The sequence below is a fragment of the Telmatherina bonti genome (assembly GCF_933228915.1).
Source record: "Telmatherina bonti genome assembly, chromosome: 7".
NCBI lineage: Eukaryota > Metazoa > Chordata > Actinopteri > Atheriniformes > Telmatherinidae > Telmatherina > Telmatherina bonti.
In genome coordinates, this window is record NC_136625.1 from 2,165,126 (window position 1) to 2,190,050 (window position 24,925).

General features: G+C 49.1%; 1 protein-coding gene across 1 annotated transcript in view; it reads right to left on the reverse strand.

The window, feature by feature from the left end:
• The window catches only part of LOC306758075 (anion exchange protein 2-like), a gene marked incomplete at both ends in the record, with an annotated part of 33,054 nt that overhangs the window by 7,832 nt on the left and 297 nt on the right, over positions 1-24,925 (reverse strand). Inside the window, 5 exons of the mRNA XM_079243291.1 lie at positions 1,370-1,573; positions 3,685-3,874; positions 3,949-4,171; positions 5,651-5,786; positions 5,969-6,134. Of these exons, the coding sequence (XP_079099417.1) occupies positions 1,370-1,573; positions 3,685-3,874; positions 3,949-4,171; positions 5,651-5,786; positions 5,969-6,134 (919 nt within the window). The remainder of the gene's footprint in view (positions 1-1,369; positions 1,574-3,684; positions 3,875-3,948; positions 4,172-5,650; positions 5,787-5,968; positions 6,135-24,925) is intronic.

Below are 24,925 nucleotides of genomic sequence, written 5' to 3' on the forward strand. Positions count from 1 at the left end.
AGAGAGAAAAAAGAAAAGAAAACCAGCTGCAGTTAGTACATAAACCTGCAGACGACTCAGTGACTGTGTCACATGTAGAACATACAGAGTGGAACGTGTTCAGAGAAGAGTAATCATGCCACGCCCACACGACGTGGCCACGCCCACACGACGTGCCCCCGCCCATACAATGGAAAGAGGAAGGCCAGGAGAAACCCAAAACCCGGGTAGCCTGCAGCTGTCCCCAAGCACAGACCCCAAACGCCCCGCTCCGGAGCAAGCCATGCACCCACCCAGGGCAGACAGAGTGCGGGCCCCTGGGCCCCAAGAGCCCAAAGGCAACCCCCCCACCCCCACAGGCAGAAGGTACAGCCCACACCCCACCCTGTCTCCCCTTATACAGCCACACACACTGCATCACATACTCCACTCCACACACATACACACCCCCTAGCCCCCCTTCCATCCGCCTCATATTCACAAGCACACTACATCATACACACACCCATCACATCGTGCCCCCCCCAACACGCCCCTTCCCATACCCCAGCCATCCTCATCCGGCCACCTCTCCTCCCCATCCCATTGCTCACCCACTTGCCTGAATTATTTCACCCTATGACCACCACCCGCCACTCCCAGCGCCGCCCCCCCAGATGCAGCTGACCGGCACCCCCCAGGCCCAGGTCTACCAGACAGCACCCCGCCCAAAACCCCCCCAGCAAAGCTCCAGAAATAGAGGCGTGGGAGGACTCCATCCCCTCTGCCTAATAGAATAATCTGAGATTAAAGAGAAATCAATAATTAGTGAGATGGTCTTTGATAGAGAGGTTTGTGAATTCTGAAGGAAAAGTAATATATCATCAGCATAAAGACTTATGTGTTCTTTTTTCTGTTCTATGTTTTTCCCTGGATGCCCTTGATATTTTTAATTAGCCTGATAGTGGCTGCTAAGTGTTCAATAAAGATAGCAAATAGTGAGGGCGAAAGTGGACAGCCTTGTCTGGTGCCTCTCTGGAAACTGAAGCTTGGTGAAATTTGATCATTCGTCTTCACACAGGCCGTGGGTGAGTTATATAATATCTTTATCCAGTCCATAAAAGAGGGTCCAAATCCTAATTTGTGTAGAGTTGCTATAAAAAATTTCCAGTTTACTCTGTCGAAAGCTTTCTTTGCATCTAAAGACATTATTATGGTTTTTAATTCTTAATGGTAGGGTAATCTATAATATTGATAAGTCTGTGTGTATTAATAGAGGATTGTCTACCTTTTATGAAACCTATTTGGTCATGATGTATAACAGAGGGAGTTATCTTTTTCTAGCCAGGTAGTGAGGGGTTTGCAGATTATTTTAAGATCAACATTTATGGGTCTCGAGGTTCCAACTCACCGAGAAGTCCGCCAAAAGTGATGGCAGGGGACAGAGCGGCGAAGTAGATGAAGATGATGGCGGCCATGCACTGAGGGTTGAGAGCGTCCCGGATGTCGCTGACGTACTGAGGGTAGCGACGCATCACATCGCTGAGCAGACCGCCGAAAAGACGACCTGAACGTCTCAGAGGCTCCTCACCGGGGTTGGACGAAGACAAACAATCTGGACGGGAAGACAGCGAGGTCTCACCGTTAGGACCACTTTATAGCAAAAACATGGAAAACAGACAGTCCACACCGTCTGACCGTCAAAACAAAAACATTGAAAACATTTTTATGCCGATCCATCCATCCATCCATCCATCCATCCATCCATCCGTCTTCTGCCGCTTATCCGGGGTCGGGTCGCGGGGGCAGCAGCCTAAGCAGGGAAGCCCAGACTTCCCTCTCCCCAGCCACATTTGCCAACTCTGTGGGGGGATCCCGAGGCGTTCCCAGGCCAGCCGAGAGATATAATCCCTCCAGCGTGTCCTGGGTCTTCCCCGGGGTCTCCTCCCAGAGGAACATGCCTGGAACACCTCACCAGGGAGGTCCAGGAGGCATCCTGACCAGATGCCCGAGCCACTTGTGGGAAGGAAAAAACTCCCTTTTAACAGGAAGGAAACCTCCGGCAGAACCCGGCTCAAGGACAGGCAGCCATCTGCCTCTGCTGTGTGGGGGGAAGAGGACAGAAAGAGCCTTAAGGAACTCCGGGCGGATCTCATCCACCCCCGGGGCCTTGCCGCCAAGGAGCTTTTTGACCACCTCAGCGGCTTCAGCCCCAGAGATAGGAGAGTCTACCCCTGAGTCCTCCAGCTCTGCTTCCTCATCGGAAGACGTGTTGGTAGGATTGAGGAAGTCTTCGAAGTATTCCTTCCACCGACCCACAACGTCCCGAGTTGAGGTCAGCAGCTCCCCATCTCCACTGTACACAGTATTAATGGAGCACTGCTTCCCCCTCCTGAGCCGCCGGATGGTGGACCAGAATCTCCTCGAAGCCGTCCGGAAGTCTTTCTCCATGGCCTCGCCGAACTCCTCCCATGCCCGGGTTTTTACCTCGGCGACAGCCGAAGCCGCATGCCGCTTAGCCTGTCGGTACCCATCAGCTGCCTCCAGAGTCCCACAGGCAGAGAAGGCCCGATAGGACTCCTTCTTCAGCTTGACGGCATCCCTCACTGCTGGTGTCCACCAACGAGTCCTGGGATTACCGCCACGACAGGCACCAACGACCTTGCAGCCACAGCTCCGGCCGGCCGCCTCAACAATAGAGACACAGAACACAGCCCATTTGGAATCAATTTTTAAAATGTATATTTGTTCCCTAAAAATTGAATGCTTTTCTTATGTAAATTTGTTTCTTTTAAATTTAAACTTGGTTTTTGAAATTGAAATTTGTTTTTTAAATTGTGAATTGGTTTTCAAAATGTAATTTGGTTTTTGAATTTTGAAATGTATTTTTTGAAATTTTAATTCATTTTGGACTTCCCATACACCTTAGTGGCTGCTTCCAAAAACAAACTCCATCCATTGCTGTCTCGCCATTCTTTCATTGGAAAATGTGAACAGACGTAGTGTTCCCTCACAGCCGACATGTTAGCGCTGAAAATGTCCCCCATAGCTTTAGCCTCTTCTGTCTCACACTGAGCAGTGAAGGTGGGTGTGGCTTTCTTCTCATGAACATGCATAACCTGAAGAAGATGACCGATCACCGAGTCCACTCCCACCACCCCCTCCAGGATGTCTATATACTCTTTAAGTAGAACTCTCTAAAACCATTCATTCATTATTCATTATCCTAACCGCTTAGTCCAATGAAGGGTCACGGGTCTCTAAAACCAATCGTCATGGAAACCATATGTAGAGACCGGCTGGAAAACTGAAACATGCGTTTTTCATTTCATTGTTTTATATTTTATGGTTTTAAACTTTACCGTTTTATTGTTTTCTGTTCTATTGTTTTATGTTTTAAAATGTTAATTACGTTATGTTCAGCACTTTGTTAGCAGTGGCTGTCAGAAAGTGCTTTGTAAATAAAGTTGGCTTGGCTTGGCTTGTGATAAAAACGGCAGCACTCTCTTGTATGATTAGTGTTCATCACTAACACAGCAGAAAGCTCCTTGTAGCATGACAGACCCTTTAAATTGAGGCCCAGCTGTCACCTATACAATCTCCGTCTACCATCTATGTGCCACCCTGGACCACATCGTCGGCAACCATGAAATTTCTTTCCATCACCCCGCCAACAACACTTGGCTCTACCAGGAAATACCCTCACCCCACCTTCAGCCTGCTTACCCCCTGCTTTCTCCTGCAGCTTGCTCCTCTCCTCATCTTCCTCTCTCTTCTGGAAACAAGCCGCTGATTGGAGCATCTTGACTCTATCCACATCAAAAAGGGGGCGGTTGATGCTGCAGTCCAGGTAGCGGTTGATGGCAGTCAGGAGGTCTCGATGGTCTTCTGCCTGGAAGGCGGTCTCATGGAAGCACTGAAGGAACCCAGAGCTATGAGATGAAGGTGGGATCAATGGGACGATAGATAGGGTTTGTCTCTGAAGCTCACCTGATCGGACATGAGTGCACAAATGGATTGCCCCATCTGGTGGTAGTCCATGTTGGCAGATGGTGGACCCAGCAGGAGGACGAGGAACCTGATAGGGATGGGAATGTCCAACACGGACTCCAACAGGACCGCCTCCTGCAGCCGCACAAAAGCCATGCAGGGCTGGTCCAGGAAGCCCACACTGCCTGCAGACACCACAGAGAGAATATTGAACCCACCGAACCTTTCACAGAAAATACAAATGGGTCACAACCAGGTTGAGTTCTGATCCACAAAACTGCATCTGGGTCTACAGCATACCAACAAGAATGATGGTGGCCTCAGTTCTCTTGTTCGTCAGGGATCTGTGATGGTGGACTGGTGGGATGTCACTGGGATGACTGGTGAAGAGCAGAGGAACTGTTGGATGGATGGATGGATGGATGGATGGATGAGGAATGAATGAGTGTATGGATGGATGGATGGATGAATGACAGATGGAAGGATGGATGGATAATGGATGGATGGATGGATGGATAATGGATGGATGGATGGATGGATAATGGATCGATGGGTGAATGGGTGGAAGATGGATGAATGGATGATAAATAGATGGATGGATGAATGGTTAGATGGACGGCTGGATGGATGAGTGGATGGATGGATGGATGAGTGGATTATGGATGAGTGGATTATGGATGGATGGATGGATGGATGAGTGGATTATGGGTGGATGGATGGATGGATGAGTGGATTATGGATGGATGGATGGATGAGTGGATGATGGATGGATGGATGGATGGATAATGGATGGATGAATGATGGATGGATGATAGATGGATGATGGATGGATGATGGATGATGGATGGATGGATGGGTGGATGATGGATGGATGGTGGATGATGGATGGAAGATGGATGGATGATGGATGGAAGATGGATGATGGATGGATGATGGATGGATGGATGGATAATGGATGGATGATGGATGGATGATGGATGGATGATGGATGATGGATGGATGGATGGGTGGATGATGGATGGATGATGGATGGATGATGGATGATGGATGATGGATGGAAGATGGATGGATGATGGATGGATGGATGGATGATGGATGGATGATGGATAATGGATGGATGATGGATGGATGGATGGATGGATGGATGGATGATGGATGGATGATGGATGATGGATGGATGGATGATGGATGGATGGATGGATGATGGATGGATGGATGGATGGATGATGGATGGATGATGGATGGATGATGGATGATGGATGGATAGATGGATGGATGATGGATGGATGATGGATGATGGATGGATGATAGATGGATGATGGATGATGGATGATGGATGATGGATGGATGGATGGATGGATGATGGATGGATGATGGATGGATAGATGGATGGATGATGGATGGATGATGGATGGATGATGGATGGATGATGGATGATGGATGGATGGATGGGTGGATGATGGATGGATGATGGATGATGGATGATGGATGGAAGATGGATGGATGATGGATGGATGATGGATGGATGATGGATGATGGATGGATGATGGATGATGGATGGATGATGGATGATGGATGGATGATGGATGATGGATGGAAGATGGATGGATGATGGATGGATGATGGATGATGGATGATGGATGGATAGATGGAAGGATGATGGGTAAATGGATGGATGGATGATGGATGATGGATGGATGACCTGTGTTTTAGGAGCAGAGCTTTCAGGACATCGGCCTGGTCTTCAGTCCTGATCTGGTCTAAAACCACCATCTGCTGGACCAGTTGCTTAGCGATACCTGGAAGAGTCTTCTGATGAAGGTCCAGGAGAAAAGAACCTGTAACCATAGCAACATCATGACATCAGGATCATTCATACACTCATTATGAATTATTCAGGAAAGGATCTGGGTTAGTTTCATCAGATCTAGGTTAGAGTTTGATCAGATCTGGAATCTGGACTAGGGCGTGATTGGATCTATATTACAGATTGATCGGATCTGGATTAGAGCGTCCTCACTGTGGGAAATGATTTTCTGCAGTTCCATCAGGGACTGGGTAGACAGAGATGTGATGTGAGACATCTCCTCATCCTCTTCAGATCTGATCCACCGATCACCAGCGGTCTCCCTCCACTGCAGGTCCTGGTTCTGGTCCTCTACCAGCTCATGCAGCTCCACAAAGATCTGACAAGAAACCCGGAGAGCCGTAATCAGAGGAAGACCATCAGAACACGACGAAGACCATCACATTAAATCATTGACGTCACGTCCAGTCAAAGATGCAACCCTCAGACCTGTTTGTATTAAACTGGATTTGTCCATCTGTCTAATCCAGAATAAAAGATAAAAATCAATCCAGCAACTAACGAATCCGACTGCTGCAGGTTAATCTGTCTGAATGATGCCATCATCCAGGACCAGTCACAACAGACAGACCAGAATAAGGTCAACCAGCATCAGTACCTTGTTCTGTTGACTTCTCCGATCCAAACTGACCATCCTGGAAACCAGAAGACAGACTGAGCTGTGAATAGTCTGAGTCCAGGTTTTACCTGATCCACCTGTGTGACATCACAGCTTCACCTGTCCTAAACAACACCTGGATTAAGCTGTCGACACCCTCAGCTCCTCTTTCTCCCCTCACTTTGTTTGACAAAATAACATTAGGATGTTACTTAATCCTGTTCCCACGAGAGCTGCGAGTCCTGTTCCACAGATCTGATCCTGTTCCACAGATCTGATCCTGTTCCACAGATCTGATCCTGTTCCACCAGATCTAACCCTTGTTCCACCAGATGTGATCCTGTTCCACAGATCTGATCCTGTTCCACAGATCTGATCCTGTTCCACCAGATCTAACCCTTGTTCCACCAGATGTGATTCTGTTCCACAGATCTGATCCTGTTCCACAGATCTGATCCTGTTCCACCAGATCTAACCCTTGTTCCACCAGATCTGATCCTGTTCCACAGATCTTATCCTGTTCCACAGATCTGATCCTGTTCCACAGATCTGATACTGTTCCACACATCTGATCCTGTTCCACAGATCTGACCCGGTTCCCACCAGATCTGACCCTGTTCCACTCGATCTGATCCTGTTCTACAGATCTGAACCTGTTACAAAGATCTGATCCTGTTCCACAGATCTGAGCCTGTTCCCATCAGATCTGATCCTGTTCCACAGATCTGACCCTGTTCCCACCAGATCTGTTCCTGTTCCACAGATCTGTTCCTGTTCCACAGATCTGATCCTGTTAAACAGATCTGACCCTGTTCCCACCAGATCTGTTCCTGTTCCACAGATCTGTTCCTGTTCCCACCAGATCTGTTCCTGTTCCACAGATCTGTTCCTGTTCCACAGATCTGATCCTGTTAAACAGATCTGACCCTGTTCCCACCAGATCTGTTCCTGTTCCACAGATCTGTTCCTGTTCCACAGATCTGATCCTGTTAAACAGATCTGACCCTGTTCCACAGATCTGATGCTGTTCCACAGATCTGATCCTGTTCCACAGATCTGATACTGTTCCACAGATCTGATCCTGTTCCACAGATCTGTTCCTGTTCCACCAGATCTGTTCCTGTTCCACAGATCTGATCCTGTTCCACAGATCTGACCCTGTTCCACCAGATCTGATCCTGTTCCACAGATCTGATCCTGTTCCACAGATCTGATACTGTTCCACACATCTGATCCTGTTCCACAGATCTGACCCGGTTCCCACCAGATCTGACCCTGTTCCACTCGATCTGATCCTGTTCTACAGATCTGAACCTGTTACAAAGATCTGATCCTGTTCCACAGATCTGAGCCTGTTCCCATCAGATCTGATCCTGTTCCACAGATCTGACCCTGTTCCCACCAGATCTGACCCCGTTCCACAGATCTGATCCTGTTCCACAGATCTGATACTGTTCCACAGATCTGATCCTGTTCCACAGATCTGTTCCTGTTCCACAGATCTGATCCTGTTAAACAGATCTGACCCTGTTCCCACCAGATCTGTTCCTGTTCCACAGATCTGTTCCTGTTCCACAGATCTGATCCTGTTAAACAGATCTGACCCTGTTCCACAGATCTGATCCTGTTAAACAGATCTGACCCTGTTCCACAGATCTGATGCTGTTCCACAGATCTGATCCTGTTCCACAGATCTGATCCTGTTCCACAGATCTGTTCCTGTTCCACCAGATCTGTTCCTGTTCCACAGATCTGATCCTGTTCCACAGATCTGATCCTGTTCCACAGATCTGATCCTGTTCCACAGATCTGATCTTGTTCCACAGATCTGATCCTGTTCCCACCAGATCTGTTCCTGTTCCACAGGTCTGATCCTGTTCCACAGATCTGACCCTGTTCCACCAGATCTGATCCTGTTCCACAGATCTGACCCTGTTCCACAGATCTAACCCTGTTCCACCAGATCTGATCCTTTTCCACAGATCTGACCCTGTTCCACAGATCTGATCCTGTTCCACAGATCTGACCCTGTTCCACAAATCTGACCCTGTTCCACAGATCTGATCCTGTTCCACAGATCTGATCCTGTTCCACAGATCTGACCCTGTTCCACAGATCTGATCCTGTTCCACAGATCTGACCCTGTTCCACAAATCTGACCCTGTTCCCACCAGATCTCACCCTGTTCCACAGATCTGACCCTGTTCCACCAGATCTAATCCTGTTCCACAGATCTGATCCCGTTCCACCAGATCTGATTCTTTTCCACAGATCTCACCCTGTTCCACAGATCTGATCCTGTTCCACAGATCTGACCCTGTTCCACCAGATCTGATCCTGTTCCACAGATCTGACCCCGTTCCACAGATCTGATCCTGTTCCAAAGATCTGATCCTGTTCCACAGATCTGACCCTGTTCCCACCAAATCTGTTCCTGTTCCACAGATCTGACCCTGTTCCACCAGATCTGATCCTGTTCCACAGATCTGACCCTGTTCCACAGATCTAACCCTGTTCCACCAGATCTGATCCTGTTCCACAGATCTGACCCTGTTCCACCAGATCTAACCCTGTTCCAGCCGATCTGACCCTGTTCCACCAGATCAGATCCTGTTCCACCAGATCTGACCCTGTTCCACCAGATCTGATCCTGTTCCACAGATCTGATCCTGTTCCACCAGATATGATCCTGCTCCACAGATCTGATCCTGTTCCACAGATCTGACCCTGTTCCACCAGATCAGATCCTGTTCCACCAGATCAGATCATGTTCCACCAGATCTGATCCTGTTCCACCCGATCTGATGCTGTTCCACAGATCTGATCCTGTTCCACAGATCTGATCCTGTTCCACAGATCTGATCCTGTTCCACAGATCTGACCCTGTTCCACCAGATATAATCCTGCTCCACAGATCTGATCCTGTTCCCACCAGATCTGATCCCATTTCCACAGATCTGATCCTGTTCCACAGATCTGATCCTGTTCCACCAGATCTGATCCTTTTCCACAGATCTGACCCTGTTCCACAGATCTGACCCTGTTCCACCAGATCTGATCCTGTTCCACAGATCTGACCCCGTTCCACAGATCTGATCCTGTTCCACCAGATCAGATCATGTTCCACAGATCTGACCCTGTTCCACAGATCTGATCCTGTTCCACAGATCTGATCCTGTTCCACAGATCTGATCCTGTTCCACCAGATCTGATACTGTTCCACAGATCTGACCCTGTTCCACAGATCTGATCCTGTTCCACAGATCTGACCCTGTTCCACCAGATCTGATCCTGTTCCACAGATCTGATCCTGTTCCACAGATCTGACCCTGTTCCACCAGATCTGACCCTGTTCCCACCAGATCTGACCCTGTTCCACCAGATCTGACCCAGTTCCACAGGATCTGATCCTGTTCCACAGATCTGACCCTGTTCCACAGATCTGATCCTGTTCCACAGATCTGACCCTGTTCCACCAGATCTGATCCTGTTCCACAGATCTGACCCTGTTCCACAGATCTGATCCTGTTCCACAGATCTGACCCTGTTCCCACCAGATCTGATCCTGTTCCACCAGATCTGATCCTGTTCCACAGATCTGATCCTGTTCCCACCAGATCTGATCCTGTTCCACCAGATCTGATCCTGTTCCACAGATCTGATCCTGTTCCACCAGATCTGATCCTGTTCCACAGATCTGACCCTGTTCCCACCAGATCTGATCCTGTTCCCACCAAATCTGATCCTGTTCCACCACATCTGATACTGTTCCACAGATCTGACCCAGTTCCACCACATCTGATCCTGTTCCACAGATCTGATTCTGTTCCACAGATCTGATCCTGTTCCACCACATCTGATCCTGTTCCACAGATCTGATCCTGTTCCACCAGATCTGATCCCTTTCCACAGATCTGACCCTGTTCCACAGATCTGACCCTGTTCCACCAGATCTGATCCTGTTCCACAGATCTGACCCCGTTCCACAGATCTGATCCTGTTCCACCAGATCAGATCATGTTCCACAGATCTGACCCTGTTCCACAGATCTGATCCTGTTCCACAGATCTGATCCTGTTCCACAGATCTGACCCTGTTCCACCAGATCTGATACTGTTCCACAGATCTGACCCTGTTCCACAGATCTGATCCTGTTCCACAGATCTGACCCTGTTCCACCAGATCTGATCCTGTTCCACAGATCTGATCCTGTTCCACAGATCTGACCCTGTTCCCACCAGATCTGACCCTGTTCCACCAGATCTGACCCAGTTCCACAGGATCTGATCCTGTTCCACAGATCTGACCCTGTTCCAGCAGATCTGACCCAGTTCCACAGATCTGATCCTGTTCCACCAGATATGATCCTGCTCCACAGATCTGATCCTGTTCCACAGATCTGATCCTGTTCCCACCAGATCTGATCCTGTTCCACCAGATCTGATCCTGTTCCACAGATCTGATCCTGTTCCACCAGATCTGATCCTGTTCCACAGATCTGACCCTGTTCCCACCAGATCTGATCCTGTTCCCACCAAATCTGATCCTGTTCCCACCAAATCTGATACTGTTCCACAGATCTGACCCAGTTCCACCACATCTGATCCTGTTCCACAGATCTGATTCTGTTCCACAGATCTGATCCTGTTCCACCACATCTGATCCTGTTCCACAGATCTGATCCTGTTCCACCAGATCTGATCCTGTTCCACAGATCTGATCCTGTTCCACAGATCTGACCCTGTTCCACAGATCTGATCCTGTTCCACAGATCTGACCCTGTTCCAGCAGATCTGACCCAGTTCCACAGATCTGATCCTGTTCCAGCAGATCTGACCCAGTTCCACAGATCTGACCCAGTTCCACAGATCTGATCCTGTTCCACAGATCTGATCCTGTTCCACAGATCTGACCCTGTTCCAGCAGATCTGACCCAGTTCCACAGATCTGATCCTGTTCCACCAGATATGATCCTGTTCCACAGATCTGACCCTGTTCCAGCAGATCTGACCCAGTTCCACAGATCTGATCCTGTTCCACCAGATATGATCCTGCTCCACAGATCTGATCCTGTTCCACAGATCTGATCCTGTTCCCACCAGATCTGATCCTGTTCCACCAGATCTGATCCTGTTCCACAGATCTGATCCTGTTCCACAGATCTGATCCTGTTCCCACCAGATCTGTTCCTGTTGCACAGATCTGACCCTTTTCCCACCAGATCTGATCCTGTTCCCACCAAATCTGATCCTGTTCCCACCAAATCTGATACTGTTCCACAGATCTGACCCAGTTCCACCACATCTGATCCTGTTCCACAGATCTGATCCTGTTCCACAGATCTGATCCTGTTCCACCAGATCTGACCCTGTTCCACAGATCTGACCCTGTTCCACAGATCTGACCTTGTTCCACAGATCTGACCCTGTTCCACCAGATCTGATACTGTTCCACAGATCTGATCCTTTTCCACAGATCTGACCCTGTTCCACAGATCTGACCCTGTTCCACCAGATCTGATCCTTTTCCACAGATCTGACCCTGTTCCACAGATCTGACCCTGTTCCACCAGATCTGATCCTTTTCCACAGATCTGACCCCTGTTCCACAGATCTGATCCTGTTCCACAGATCTGATCCTGTTCCACCAGATCTGATACTGTTCCACAGATCTGATCCTTTTCCACAGATCTGATCCTGTTCCACAGATCTGATCCTGTTCCACAGATCTGATCCTGTTCCACCAGATCTGACCCTGTTCCACAGATCTGACCCTGTTCCACAGATCTGACCTTGTTCCACAGATCTGACCCTGTTCCACCAGATCTGATACTGTTCCACAGATCTGATCCTTTTCCACAGATCTGACCCTGTTCCACAGATCTGACCAAGTTCCACCAGATCTGATCCTTTTCCATAGATCTGACCCTGTTCCACAGATCTGACCCTGTTCCACCAGATCTGATCCTTTTCCACAGATCTGACCCTGTTCCACAGATCTGACCCTGTTCCACCAGATCTGATCCTTTTCCACAGATCTGACCCTGTTCCACAGATCTGACCCTGTTCCACCAGATCTGATCCTTTTCCACAGATCTGACCCTGTTCCACAGATCTGATCCTGTTCCACAGATCTGATCCTGTTCCACAGATCTGACCCTGTTCCACAGATCTGATCCTGTTCCACAGATCTGATCCTGTTCCACAGATCTGATGCTGTTCCAAAGATCTGACCCTGTTCCACCAGATCTGATCCTGTTCCACAGATCTGACCCTGTTCCACCAGATCTGATCCTGTTCCCACCAGATCTGATCCTGTTCCACCAGATCTGATCCTGTTCCACCAGATCTGATCCTGTTCCACAGATCTGACCCTGTTCCCACCAGATCTGATCCTGTTCCACCAGATCTGATCCTGTTCCACCAGATCTGATCCTGTTCCACAGATCTGACCCTGTTCCCACCAGATCTGACCCTGTTCCCACCAGATCTGATCCTGTTCCACCAGATCTGATCCTGTTCCACCAGATCTGATCCTGTTCCACAGATCTGACCCTGTTCCCACCAAATCTGATCCTGTTCCCACCAAATCTGATACTGTTCCACAGATCTGACCCAGTTCCACCACATCTGATCCTGTTCCACAGATCTGATTCTGTTCCACAGATCTGATCCTGTTCCACCACATCTGATCCTGTTCCACAGATCTGATCCTGTTCCACCAGATCTGATCCTGTTCCACAGATCTGATCCTGTTCCACAGCTCTGATCCTGTTCCACAGATCTGACCCTGTTCCACCAGATCTGATCCTGTTCCACAGATCTGATCCTGTTCCACAGATCTGATCCTGTTCCACAGATCTGACCCTGTTCCACAGATCTGATCCTGTTCCACAGATCTGATCCTGTTCCACAGATCTGACCCTGTTCCACAGATCTGATCCTGTTCCACAGATCTGATCCTGTTCCACAGATCTGACCCTGTTCCACCAGATCTGATCCTGTTCCACAGATCTGATCCTGTTCCACCAGATCAGATCATGTTCCACCAGAACTGTCCCTGTTCCACAGATCTGACCCTGTTCCACAGATCTGATCCTGTTCCACAGATCTGATCCTGTTCCACAGATCTGACCCTGTTCCACCAGATCTGACCCTGTTCCCACCAGATCTGACCCTGTTCCACCAGATCTGACCCAGTTCCACAGGATCTGATCCTGTTCCACAGATCTGACCCTGTTCCACAGATCTGATCCTGTTCCACAGATCTGACCCTGTTCCAGCAGATCTGACCCAGTTCCACAGATCTGATCCTGTTCCAGCAGATCTGACCCAGTTCCACAGATCTGACCCAGTTCCACAGATCTGATCCTGTTCCACCAGATCAGATCATGTTCCACCAGAACTGTCCCTGTTCCACAGATCTGACCCTGTTCCACAGATCTGATCCTGTTCCACAGATCTGATCCTGTTCCACAGATCTGACCCTGTTCCACCAGATCTGACCCTGTTCCCACCAGATCTGACCCTGTTCCACCAGATCTGACCCAGTTCCACAGGATCTGATCCTGTTCCACAGATCTGACCCTGTTCCACAGATCTGATCCTGTTCCACAGATCTGACCCTGTTCCAGCAGATCTGACCCAGTTCCACAGATCTGATCCTGTTCCAGCAGATCTGACCCAGTTCCACAGATCTGACCCAGTTCCACAGATCTGATCCTGTTCCACAGATCTGATCCTGTTCCACAGATCTGATCCTGTTCCACCAGATATGATCCTGTTCCACAGATCTGACCCTGTTCCAGCAGATCTGACCCAGTTCCACAGATCTGATCCTGTTCCACCAGATATGATCCTGCTCCACAGATCTGATCCTGTTCCACAGATCTGATCCTGTTCCCACCAGATCTGATCCTGTTCCACCAGATCTGATCCTGTTCCACAGATCTGATCCTGTTCCACAGATCTGATCCTGTTCCCACCAGATCTGTTCCTGTTGCACAGATCTGACCCTTTTCCCACCAGATCTGATCCTGTTCCCACCAAATCTGATCCTGTTCCCACCAAATCTGATACTGTTCCACAGATCTGACCCAGTTCCACCACATCTGATCCTGTTCCACAGATCTGATCCTGTTCCACAGATCTGATCCTGTTCCACCAGATCTGACCCTGTTCCACAGATCTGACCCTGTTCCACAGATCTGACCTTGTTCCACAGATCTGACCCTGTTCCACCAGATCTGATACTGTTCCACAGATCTGATCCTTTTCCACAGATCTGACCCTGTTCCACAGATCTGACCCTGTTCCACCAGATCTGATCCTTTTCCACAGATCTGACCCCTGTTCCACAGATCTGATCCTGTTCCACAGATCTGATCCTGTTCCACCAGATCTGATACTGTTCCACAGATCTGATCCTTTTCCACAGATCTGATCCTGTTCCACAGATCTGATCCTGTTCCACAGATCTGATCCTGTTCCACCAGATCTGACCCTGTTCCACAGATCTGACCCTGTTCCACAGATCTGACCTTGTTCCACAGATCTGACCCTGTTCCACCAGATCTGACCCAGTTCCACAGATCTGATCCTGTTCCACAGATCTGATCCTGTTCCACAGATCTGATCCTGTTCCACCAGATATGATCCTGTTCCACAGATCTGACCCTGTTCCAGCAGATCTGACCCAGTTCCACAGATCTGATCCTGTTCCACCAGATATGATCCTGCTCCACAGATCTGATCCTGTTCCACAGATCTGATCCTGTTCCCACCAGATCTGATCCTGTTCCACCAGATCTGATCCTGTTCCACAGATCTGATCCTGTTCCACAGATCTGATCCTGTTCCCACCAGATCTGTTCCTGTTGCACAGATCTGACCCTTTTCCCACCAGATCTGATCCTGTTCCCACCAAATCTGATCCTGTTCCCACCAAATCTGATACTGTTCCACAGATCTGACCCAGTTCCACCACATCTGATCCTGTTCCACAGATCTGATCCTGTTCCACAGATCTGATCCTGTTCCACCAGATCTGACCCTGTTCCACAGATCTGACCCTGTTCCACAGATCTGACCTTGTTCCACAGATCTGACCCTGTTCCACCAGATCTGATACTGTTCCACAGATCTGATCCTTTTCCACAGATCTGACCCTGTTCCACAGATCTGACCCTGTTCCACCAGATCTGATCCTTTTCCACAGATCTGACCCCTGTTCCACAGATCTGATCCTGTTCCACAGATCTGATCCTGTTCCACCAGATCTGATACTGTTCCACAGATCTGATCCTTTTCCACAGATCTGATCCTGTTCCACAGATCTGATCCTGTTCCACAGATCTGATCCTGTTCCACCAGATCTGACCCTGTTCCACAGATCTGACCCTGTTCCACAGATCTGACCTTGTTCCACAGATCTGACCCTGTTCCACCAGATCTGATACTGTTCCACAGATCTGATCCTTTTCCACAGATCTGACCCTGTTCCACAGATCTGACCCTGTTCCACCAGATCTGATCCTTTTCCATAGATCTGACCCTGTTCCACAGATCTGACCCTGTTCCACCAGATCTGATCCTTTTCCACAGATCTGACCCTGTTCCACAGATCTGACCCTGTTCCACCAGATCTGATCCTTTTCCACAGATCTGACCCTGTTCCACAGATCTGACCCTGTTCCACCAGATCTGATCCTTTTCCACAGATCTGACCCTGTTCCACAGATCTGATCCTGTTCCACAGATCTGATCCTGTTCCACAGATCTGACCCTGTTCCACAGATCTGATCCTGTTCCACAGATCTGATCCTGTTCCACAGATCTGACCCTGTTCCACAGATCTGATCCTGTTCCACAGATCTGATCCTGTTCCACAGATCTGATGCTGTTCCAAAGATCTGACCCTGTTCCACCAGATCTGATCCTGTTCCACAGATCTGACCCTGTTCCACCAGATCTGATCCTGTTCCCACCAGATCTGATCCTGTTCCACCAGATCTGATCCTGTTCCACCAGATCTGATCCTGTTCCAAAGATCTGACCCTGTTCCCACCAGATCTGATCCTGTTCCCACCAAATCTGATCCTGTTCCCACCAAATCTGATACTGTTCCAGCAGATCTGACCCAGTTCCACCACATCTGATCCTGTTCCACCAGATATGATCCTGCTCCACAGATCTGATCCTGTTCCACAGATCTGATCCTGTTCCCACCAGATCTGATCCTGTTCCACCAGATCTGATCCTGTTCCACAGATCTGATCCTGTTCCACAGATCTGATCCTGTTCCCACCAGATCTGTTCCTGTTGCACAGATCTGACCCTTTTCCCACCAGATCTGATCCTGTTCCCACCAAATCTGATCCTGTTCCCACCAAATCTGATACTGTTCCACAGATCTGACCCAGTTCCACCACATCTGATCCTGTTCCACAGATCTGATCCTGTTCCACAGATCTGATCCTGTTCCACCAGATCTGACCCTGTTCCACAGATCTGACCCTGTTCCACAGATCTGACCTTGTTCCACAGATCTGACCCTGTTCCACCAGATCTGATACTGTTCCACAGATCTGATCCTTTTCCACAGATCTGACCCTGTTCCACAGATCTGACCCTGTTCCACCAGATCTGATCCTTTTCCACAGATCTGACCCCTGTTCCACAGATCTGATCCTGTTCCACAGATCTGATCCTGTTCCACCAGATCTGATACTGTTCCACAGATCTGATCCTTTTCCCACCAGATCTGATCCTGTTCCCACCAAATCTGATCCTGTTCCCACCAAATCTGATACTGTTCCACAGATCTGACCCAGTTCCACCACATCTGATCCTGTTCCACAGATCTGATCCTGTTCCACAGATCTGATCCTGTTCCACCAGATCTGACCCTGTTCCACAGATCTGACCCTGTTCCACAGATCTGACCTTGTTCCACAGATCTGACCCTGTTCCACCAGATCTGATACTGTTCCACAGATCTGATCCTTTTCCACAGATCTGACCCTGTTCCACAGATCTGACCCTGTTCCACCAGATCTGATCCTTTTCCACAGATCTGACCCCTGTTCCACAGATCTGATCCTGTTCCACAGATCTGATCCTGTTCCACCAGATCTGATACTGTTCCACAGATCTGATCCTTTTCCACAGATCTGATCCTGTTCCACAGATCTGATCCTGTTCCACAGATCTGATCCTGTTCCACCAGATCTGACCCTGTTCCACAGATCTGACCCTGTTCCACAGATCTGACCTTGTTCCACAGATCTGACCCTGTTCCACCAGATCTGATACTGTTCCACAGATCTGATCCTTTTCCACAGATCTGACCCTGTTCCACAGATCTGACCCTGTTCCACCAGATCTGATCCTTTTCCATAGATCTGACCCTGTTCCACAGATCTGACCCTGTTCCACCAGATCTGATCCTTTTCCACAGATCTGACCCTGTTCCACAGATCTGACCCTGTTCCACCAGATCTGATCCTTTTCCACAGATCTGACCCTGTTCCACCAGATCTGATCCTTTTCCACAGATCTGACCCTGTTCCACAGATCTGATCCTGTTCCACAGATCTGATCCTGTTCCACAGATCTGACCCTGTTCCACAGATCTGATCCTGTTCCACAGATCTGATCCTGTTCCACAGATCTGACCCTGTTCCACAGATCTGATCCTGTTCCACAGATCTGATCCTGTTCCACAGATCTGATGCTGTTCCAAAGATCTGACCCTGTTCCACCAGATCTGATCCTGTTCCACAGATCTGACCCTGTTCCACCAGATCTGATCCTGTTCCCACCAGATCTGATCCTGTTCCACCAGATCTGATCCTGTTCCACCAGATCTGATCCTGTTCCAAAGATCTGACCCTGTTCCCACCAGATCTGATCCTGTTCCCACCAAATCTGATCCTGTTCCCACCAAATCTGATACTGTTCCACAGATCTGACCCAGTTCCACCACATCTGATCCTGTTCCACAGATCTGATTCTGTTCCACAGATCTGATCCTGTTCCACCACATCTGATCCTGTTCCACAGATCTGATACTGTTCCACAGATCTGATCCTGTTCCACAGATCTGACCCTGTTCCACAGATCTGATCCTGTTCCACAGATCTGATCCTGTTCCACAGATCTGACCCTGTTCCACCAGATCTGATCCTGTTCCACAGATCTGACCCTGTTCCACCAGATCTGATCCTGTTCCACAGATCTGATCCTGTTCCACAGATCTGATCCTTTTCCACAGATCTGACCCTGTTCCACAGATCTGACCCCGTTCCACAGATCTGATCCTGTTCCACCAGATCAGATCATGTTCCACCAGAACTGTCCCTGTTCCACAGATCTGACCCTGTTCCACAGATCTGATCCTGTTCCACAGATCTGATCCTGTTCCACAGATCTGACCCTGTTCCAGCAGATCTGACCCAGTTCCACAGATCTGATCCTGTTCCAGCAGATCTGACCCAGTTCCACAGATCTGACCCTGTTCCAGCAGATCTGACCCAGTTCCACAGATCTGATCCTGTTCCACCAGATATGATCCTGCTCCACAGATCTGATCCTGTTCCACAGATCTGATCCTGTTCCCACCAGATCTGATCCTGTTCCACCAGATCTGATCCTGTTCCACAGATCTGATCCTGTTCCACAGATCTGATCCTGTTCCCACCAGATCTGTTCCTGTTGCACAGATCTGACCCAGTTCCACAGATCTGATCCTGTTCCACCAGATATGATCCTGCTCCACAGATCTGATCCTGTTCCACAGATCTGATCCTGTTCCCACCAGATCTGATCCTGTTCCACCAGATCTGATCCTGCTCCACAGATCTGATCCTGTTCCACAGATCTGATCCTGTTCCCACCAGATCTGATCCTGTTCCACCAGATCTGATCCTGTTCCACAGATCTGATCCTGTTCCACAGATCTGATCCTGTTCCCACCAGATCTGATCCTGTTCCACAGATCTGATCCTGTTCCCACCAGATCTGATCCTGTTCCACAGATCTGATCCTGTTCCACAGATCTGATCCTGTTCCACCAGATCTGATCCTGTTCCACAGATCTGATCCTGTTCCACAGATCTGACCCTGTTCCACAGATCTGATCCTGTTCCACAGATCTGATCCTGTTCCACAGATCTGATGCTGTTCCAAAGATCTGACCCTGTTCCACCAGATCTGATCCTGTTCCACAGATCTGACCCTGTTCCACCAGATCTGATCCTTTTCCCACCAGATCTGATCCTGTTCCACCAGATCTGATCCTGTTCCAAAGATCTGACCCTGTTCCCACCAGATCTGATCCTGTTCCACCACATCTGATCCTGTTCCACAGATCTGATTCTGTTCCACAGATCTGATCCTGTTCCACCACATCTGATCCTGTTCCACAGATCTGATCCTGTTCCACCAGATCTGATCCTGTTCCACAGATCTGATCCTGTTCCACAGCTCTGATCCTGTTCCACAGATCTGACCCTGTTCCACCAGATCTGATCCTGTTCCACAGATCTGATCCTGTTCCACAGATCTGATCCTGTTCCACAGATCTGACCCTGTTCCACAGATCTGATCCTGTTCCACAGATCTGATCCTGTTCCACAGATCTGACCCTGTTCCACCAGATCTGATCCTGTTCCACAGATCTGACCCTGTTCCACCAGATCTGATCCTGTTCCACAGATCTGATCCTGTTCCACAGATCTGATCCTTTTCCATAGATCTGACCCTGTTCCACAGATCTGACCCCGTTCCACAGATCTGATCCTGTTCCACCAGATCAGATCATGTTCCACCAGAACTGTCCCTGTTCCACAGATCTGACCCTGTTCCACAGATCTGATCCTGTTCCACAGATCTGATCCTGTTCCACAGATCTGACCCTGTTCCACCAGATCTGACCCAGTTCCACAGATCTGATCCTGTTCCAGCAGATCTGACCCAGTTCCACAGATCTGACCCTGTTCCAGCAGATCTGACCCAGTTCCACAGATCTGATCCTGTTCCACCAGATATGATCCTGTTCCACAGATCTGACCCTGTTCCACCAGATCTGACCCAGTTCCACAGATCTGATCCTGTTCCACCAGATATGATCCTGCTCCACAGATCTGATCCTGTTCCACAGATCTGATCCTGTTCCCACCAGATCTGATCCTGTTCCACCAGATCTGATCCTGTTCCACAGATCTGATCCTGTTCCACAGATCTGATCCTGTTCCCACCAGATCTGTTCCTGTTGCACAGATCTGACCCTTTTCCCACCAGATCTGATCCTGTTCCCACCAAATCTGATACTGTTCCACAGATCTGACCCAGTTCCACCACATCTGATCCTGTTCCACAGATCTGATCCTGTTCCACAGATCTGATCCTGTTCCACCAGATCTGACCCTGTTCCACAGATCTGACCCTGTTCCACAGATCTGACCTTGTTCCACAGATCTGACCCTGTTCCACCAGATCTGATACTGTTCCACAGATCTGATCCTTTTCCACAGATCTGACCCTGTTCCACAGATCTGACCCTGTTCCACCAGATCTGATCCTTTTCCACAGATCTGACCCTGTTCCACCAGATCTGATCCTGTTCCACAGATCTGATGCTGTTCCAAAGATCTGACCCTGTTCCACCAGATCTGATCCTGTTCCACAGATCTGACCCTGTTCCACCAGATCTGATCCTGTTCCAGCAGATCTGACCCTGTTCCCACCAGATCTGATCCTGTTCCCACCAAATCTGATACTGTTCCACAGATCTGATCCTGTTCCACCACATCTGATCCTGTTCCACAGATCTGATCCTGTTCCACCAGATCTGATCCTGTTCCACCAGATCTGATCCTGTTCCACAGATCAGATCATGTTCCACCAGAACTGTCCCTGTTCCACAGATCTGACCCTGTTCCACCAGATCTGATCCTGTTCCACAGATCTGATCCTGTTCCACAGATCTGACCCTGTTCCACCAGATCTGATCCTGTTCCACAGATCTGATCCTGTTCCACAGATCTGATCCTGTTCTACCAGATCTGATCCTTTTCCACAGATCTGACCCTGTTCCACAGATCTGACCCTGTTCCACCAGATCTGATCCTGTTCCACAGATCTGATCCTGTTCCACAGATCTGACCCTGTTCCACAGATCTGATCCTGTTCCACAGATCTGACCCTGTTCCACAGATCTGACCCTGTTCCACCAGATCTGACCCTGTTCCCACCAGATCTGACCCTGTTCCACCAGATCTGACCCAGTTCCACAGGATCTGATCCTGTTCCACAGATCTGACCCTGTTCCAGCAGATCTGACTCAGTTCCACAGATCTGATCCTGTTCCACCAGATATGATCCTGCTCCACAGATCTGATCTTGTTCCACAGATCTGATCCTGTTCCCACCAGATCTTTTCCTGTTCCACCAGATCTGACCCTTTTCCCACCAGATCTGATCCTGTTCCACAGATCTGATCCTGTTCCCACCAGATCTGATCCTGTTCCACAGATCTGACCCTGTTCCACCAGATCTGATCCTGTTCCCACCAGATCTGATCCTGTTCCCACCAAATCTGATCCTGTTCCCACCAAATCTGATACTGTTCCACAGATCTGACCCAGTTCCACCACATCTGATCCTGTTCCACAGATCTGATTCTGTTCCACAGATCTGATCCTGTTCCACCACATCTGATCCTGTTCCACAGATCTGATCCTGTTCCACCAGATCTGATCCTGTTCCACAGATCTGATCCTGTTCCACAGCTCTGATCCTGTTCCACAGATCTGACCCTGTTCCACCAGATCTGATCCTGTTCCACAGATCTGATCCTGTTCCACAGATCTGATCCTGTTCCACAGATCTGATCCTGTTCCACAGATCTGACCCTGTTCCACAGATCTGATCCTGTTCCACAGATCTGATCCTGTTCCACAGATCTGACCCTGTTCCACCAGATCTGATCCTGTTCCACAGATCTGATCCTGTTCCACCAGATCTGATCCTGTTCCACAGATCTGATCCTGTTCCACAGATCTGATCCTTTTCCACAGATCTGACCCTGTTCCACAGATCTGACCCCGTTCCACAGATCTGATCCTGTTCCACCAGATCAGATCATGTTCCACCAGAACTGTCCCTGTTCCACAGATCTGACCCTGTTCCACAGATCTGATCCTGTTCCACAGATCTGATCCTGTTCCACAGATCTGACCCTGTTCCACCAGATCTGACCCAGTTCCACAGATCTGATCCTGTTCCAGCAGATCTGACCCAGTTCCACAGATCTGACCCTGTTCCAGCAGATCTGACCCAGTTCCACAGATCTGATCCTGTTCCACCAGATATGATCCTGTTCCACAGATCTGACCCTGTTCCACCAGATCTGACCCAGTTCCACAGATCTGATCCTGTTCCACCAGATATGATCCTGCTCCACAGATCTGATCCTGTTCCACAGATCTGATCCTGTTCCCACCAGATCTGATCCTGTTCCACCAGATCTGATCCTGTTCCACAGATCTGATCCTGTTCCACAGATCTGATCCTGTTCCCACCAGATCTGTTCCTGTTGCACAGATCTGACCCTTTTCCCACCAGATCTGATCCTGTTCCCACCAAATCTGATACTGTTCCACAGATCTGACCCAGTTCCACCACATCTGATCCTGTTCCACAGATCTGATCCTGTTCCACAGATCTGATCCTGTTCCACCAGATCTGACCCTGTTCCACAGATCTGACCCTGTTCCACAGATCTGACCTTGTTCCACAGATCTGACCCTGTTCCACCAGATCTGATACTGTTCCACAGATCTGATCCTTTTCCACAGATCTGACCCTGTTCCACAGATCTGACCCTGTTCCACCAGATCTGATCCTTTTCCACAGATCTGACCCTGTTCCACAGATCTGACCCCGTTCCACAGATCTGATGCTGTTCCAAAGATCTGACCCTGTTCCACCAGATCTGATCCTGTTCCACAGATCTGACCCTGTTCCACCAGATCTGATCCTGTTCCAGCAGATCTGACCCTGTTCCCACCAGATCTGATCCTGTTCCCACCAAATCTGATACTGTTCCACAGATCTGATCCTGTTCCACCACATCTGATCCTGTTCCACAGATCTGATCCTGTTCCACCAGATCTGATCCTGTTCCACCAGATCTGATCCTGTTCCACAGATCAGATCATGTTCCACCAGAACTGTCCCTGTTCCACAGATCTGACCCTGTTCCACGAGATCTGATCCTGTTCCACAGATCTGATCCTGTTCCACAGATCTGACCCTGTTCCACCAGATCTGATCCTGTTCCACAGATCTGATCCTGTTCCACAGATCTGATCCTGTTCTACCAGATCTGATCCTTTTCCACAGATCTGACCCTGTTCCACAGATCTGACCCTGTTCCACCAGATCTGATCCTGTTCCACAGATCTGATCCTGTTCCACAGATCTGACCCTGTTCCACAGATCTGATCCTGTTCCACAGATCTGACCCTGTTCCACAGATCTGACCCTGTTCCACCAGATCTGACCCTGTTCCCACCAGATCTGACCCTGTTCCACCAGATCTGACCCAGTTCCACAGGATCTGATCCTGTTCCACAGATCTGACCCTGTTCCAGCAGATCTGACTCAGTTCCACAGATCTGATCCTGTTCCACCAGATATGATCCTGCTCCACAGATCTGATCTTGTTCCACAGATCTGATCCTGTTCCCACCAGATCTTTTCCTGTTCCACCAGATCTGACCCTTTTCCCACCAGATCTGATCCTGTTCCACAGATCTGATCCTGTTCCCACCAAATCTGATCCTGTTCCACAGATCTGATCCTGTTCCCACCAAATCTGATCCTGTTCCACAGATCTGATCCTGTTCCACAGATCTGATCCTGTTCCCACCAGATCTTTTCCTGTTCCACCAGATCTGACCCTTTTCCCACCAGATCTGATCCTGTTCCACAGATCTGATCCTGTTCCCACCAAATCTGATCCTGTTCCACAGATCTGACCCTGTTCCCACCAGATCTGACCTTGTTCCACAGATCTGATCCTGTTCCTGTCATGTCTTTGCCATCCTCATCTCCTGGCGCTCATCATTGATTACTCGATCCACCTGCTGGCTTCCTAATTGCCTCTGCTTTCTCATTCAGTTCACCTGGTTTCCTTTTCTCTCACTGCCTACTTAAGCTCCCTCCAATCTCTCCTTCTCTGCCAGATAATATTCAGACATATGTCTAGTTGTGTTCCACTGTTCTACGGATTGTTCCTCAGTTGCCGACCTTCTGCTTCATGCCCCCGGATTACCCTCCTTGCCTTGCCCTCGACGGACACCGCTACTTTTCGGTTCTTCTGGTTACCGACCCTGCTTGTCTTTGGATCTCCGAGCCCTGTCTTTGCCTGGACGAGTATTTTGCCATCCTGTTTACCTCCCAGCTTTTGCCTGGTTTCTTCTGCAGACCAGTCACCTGGGTTGATCT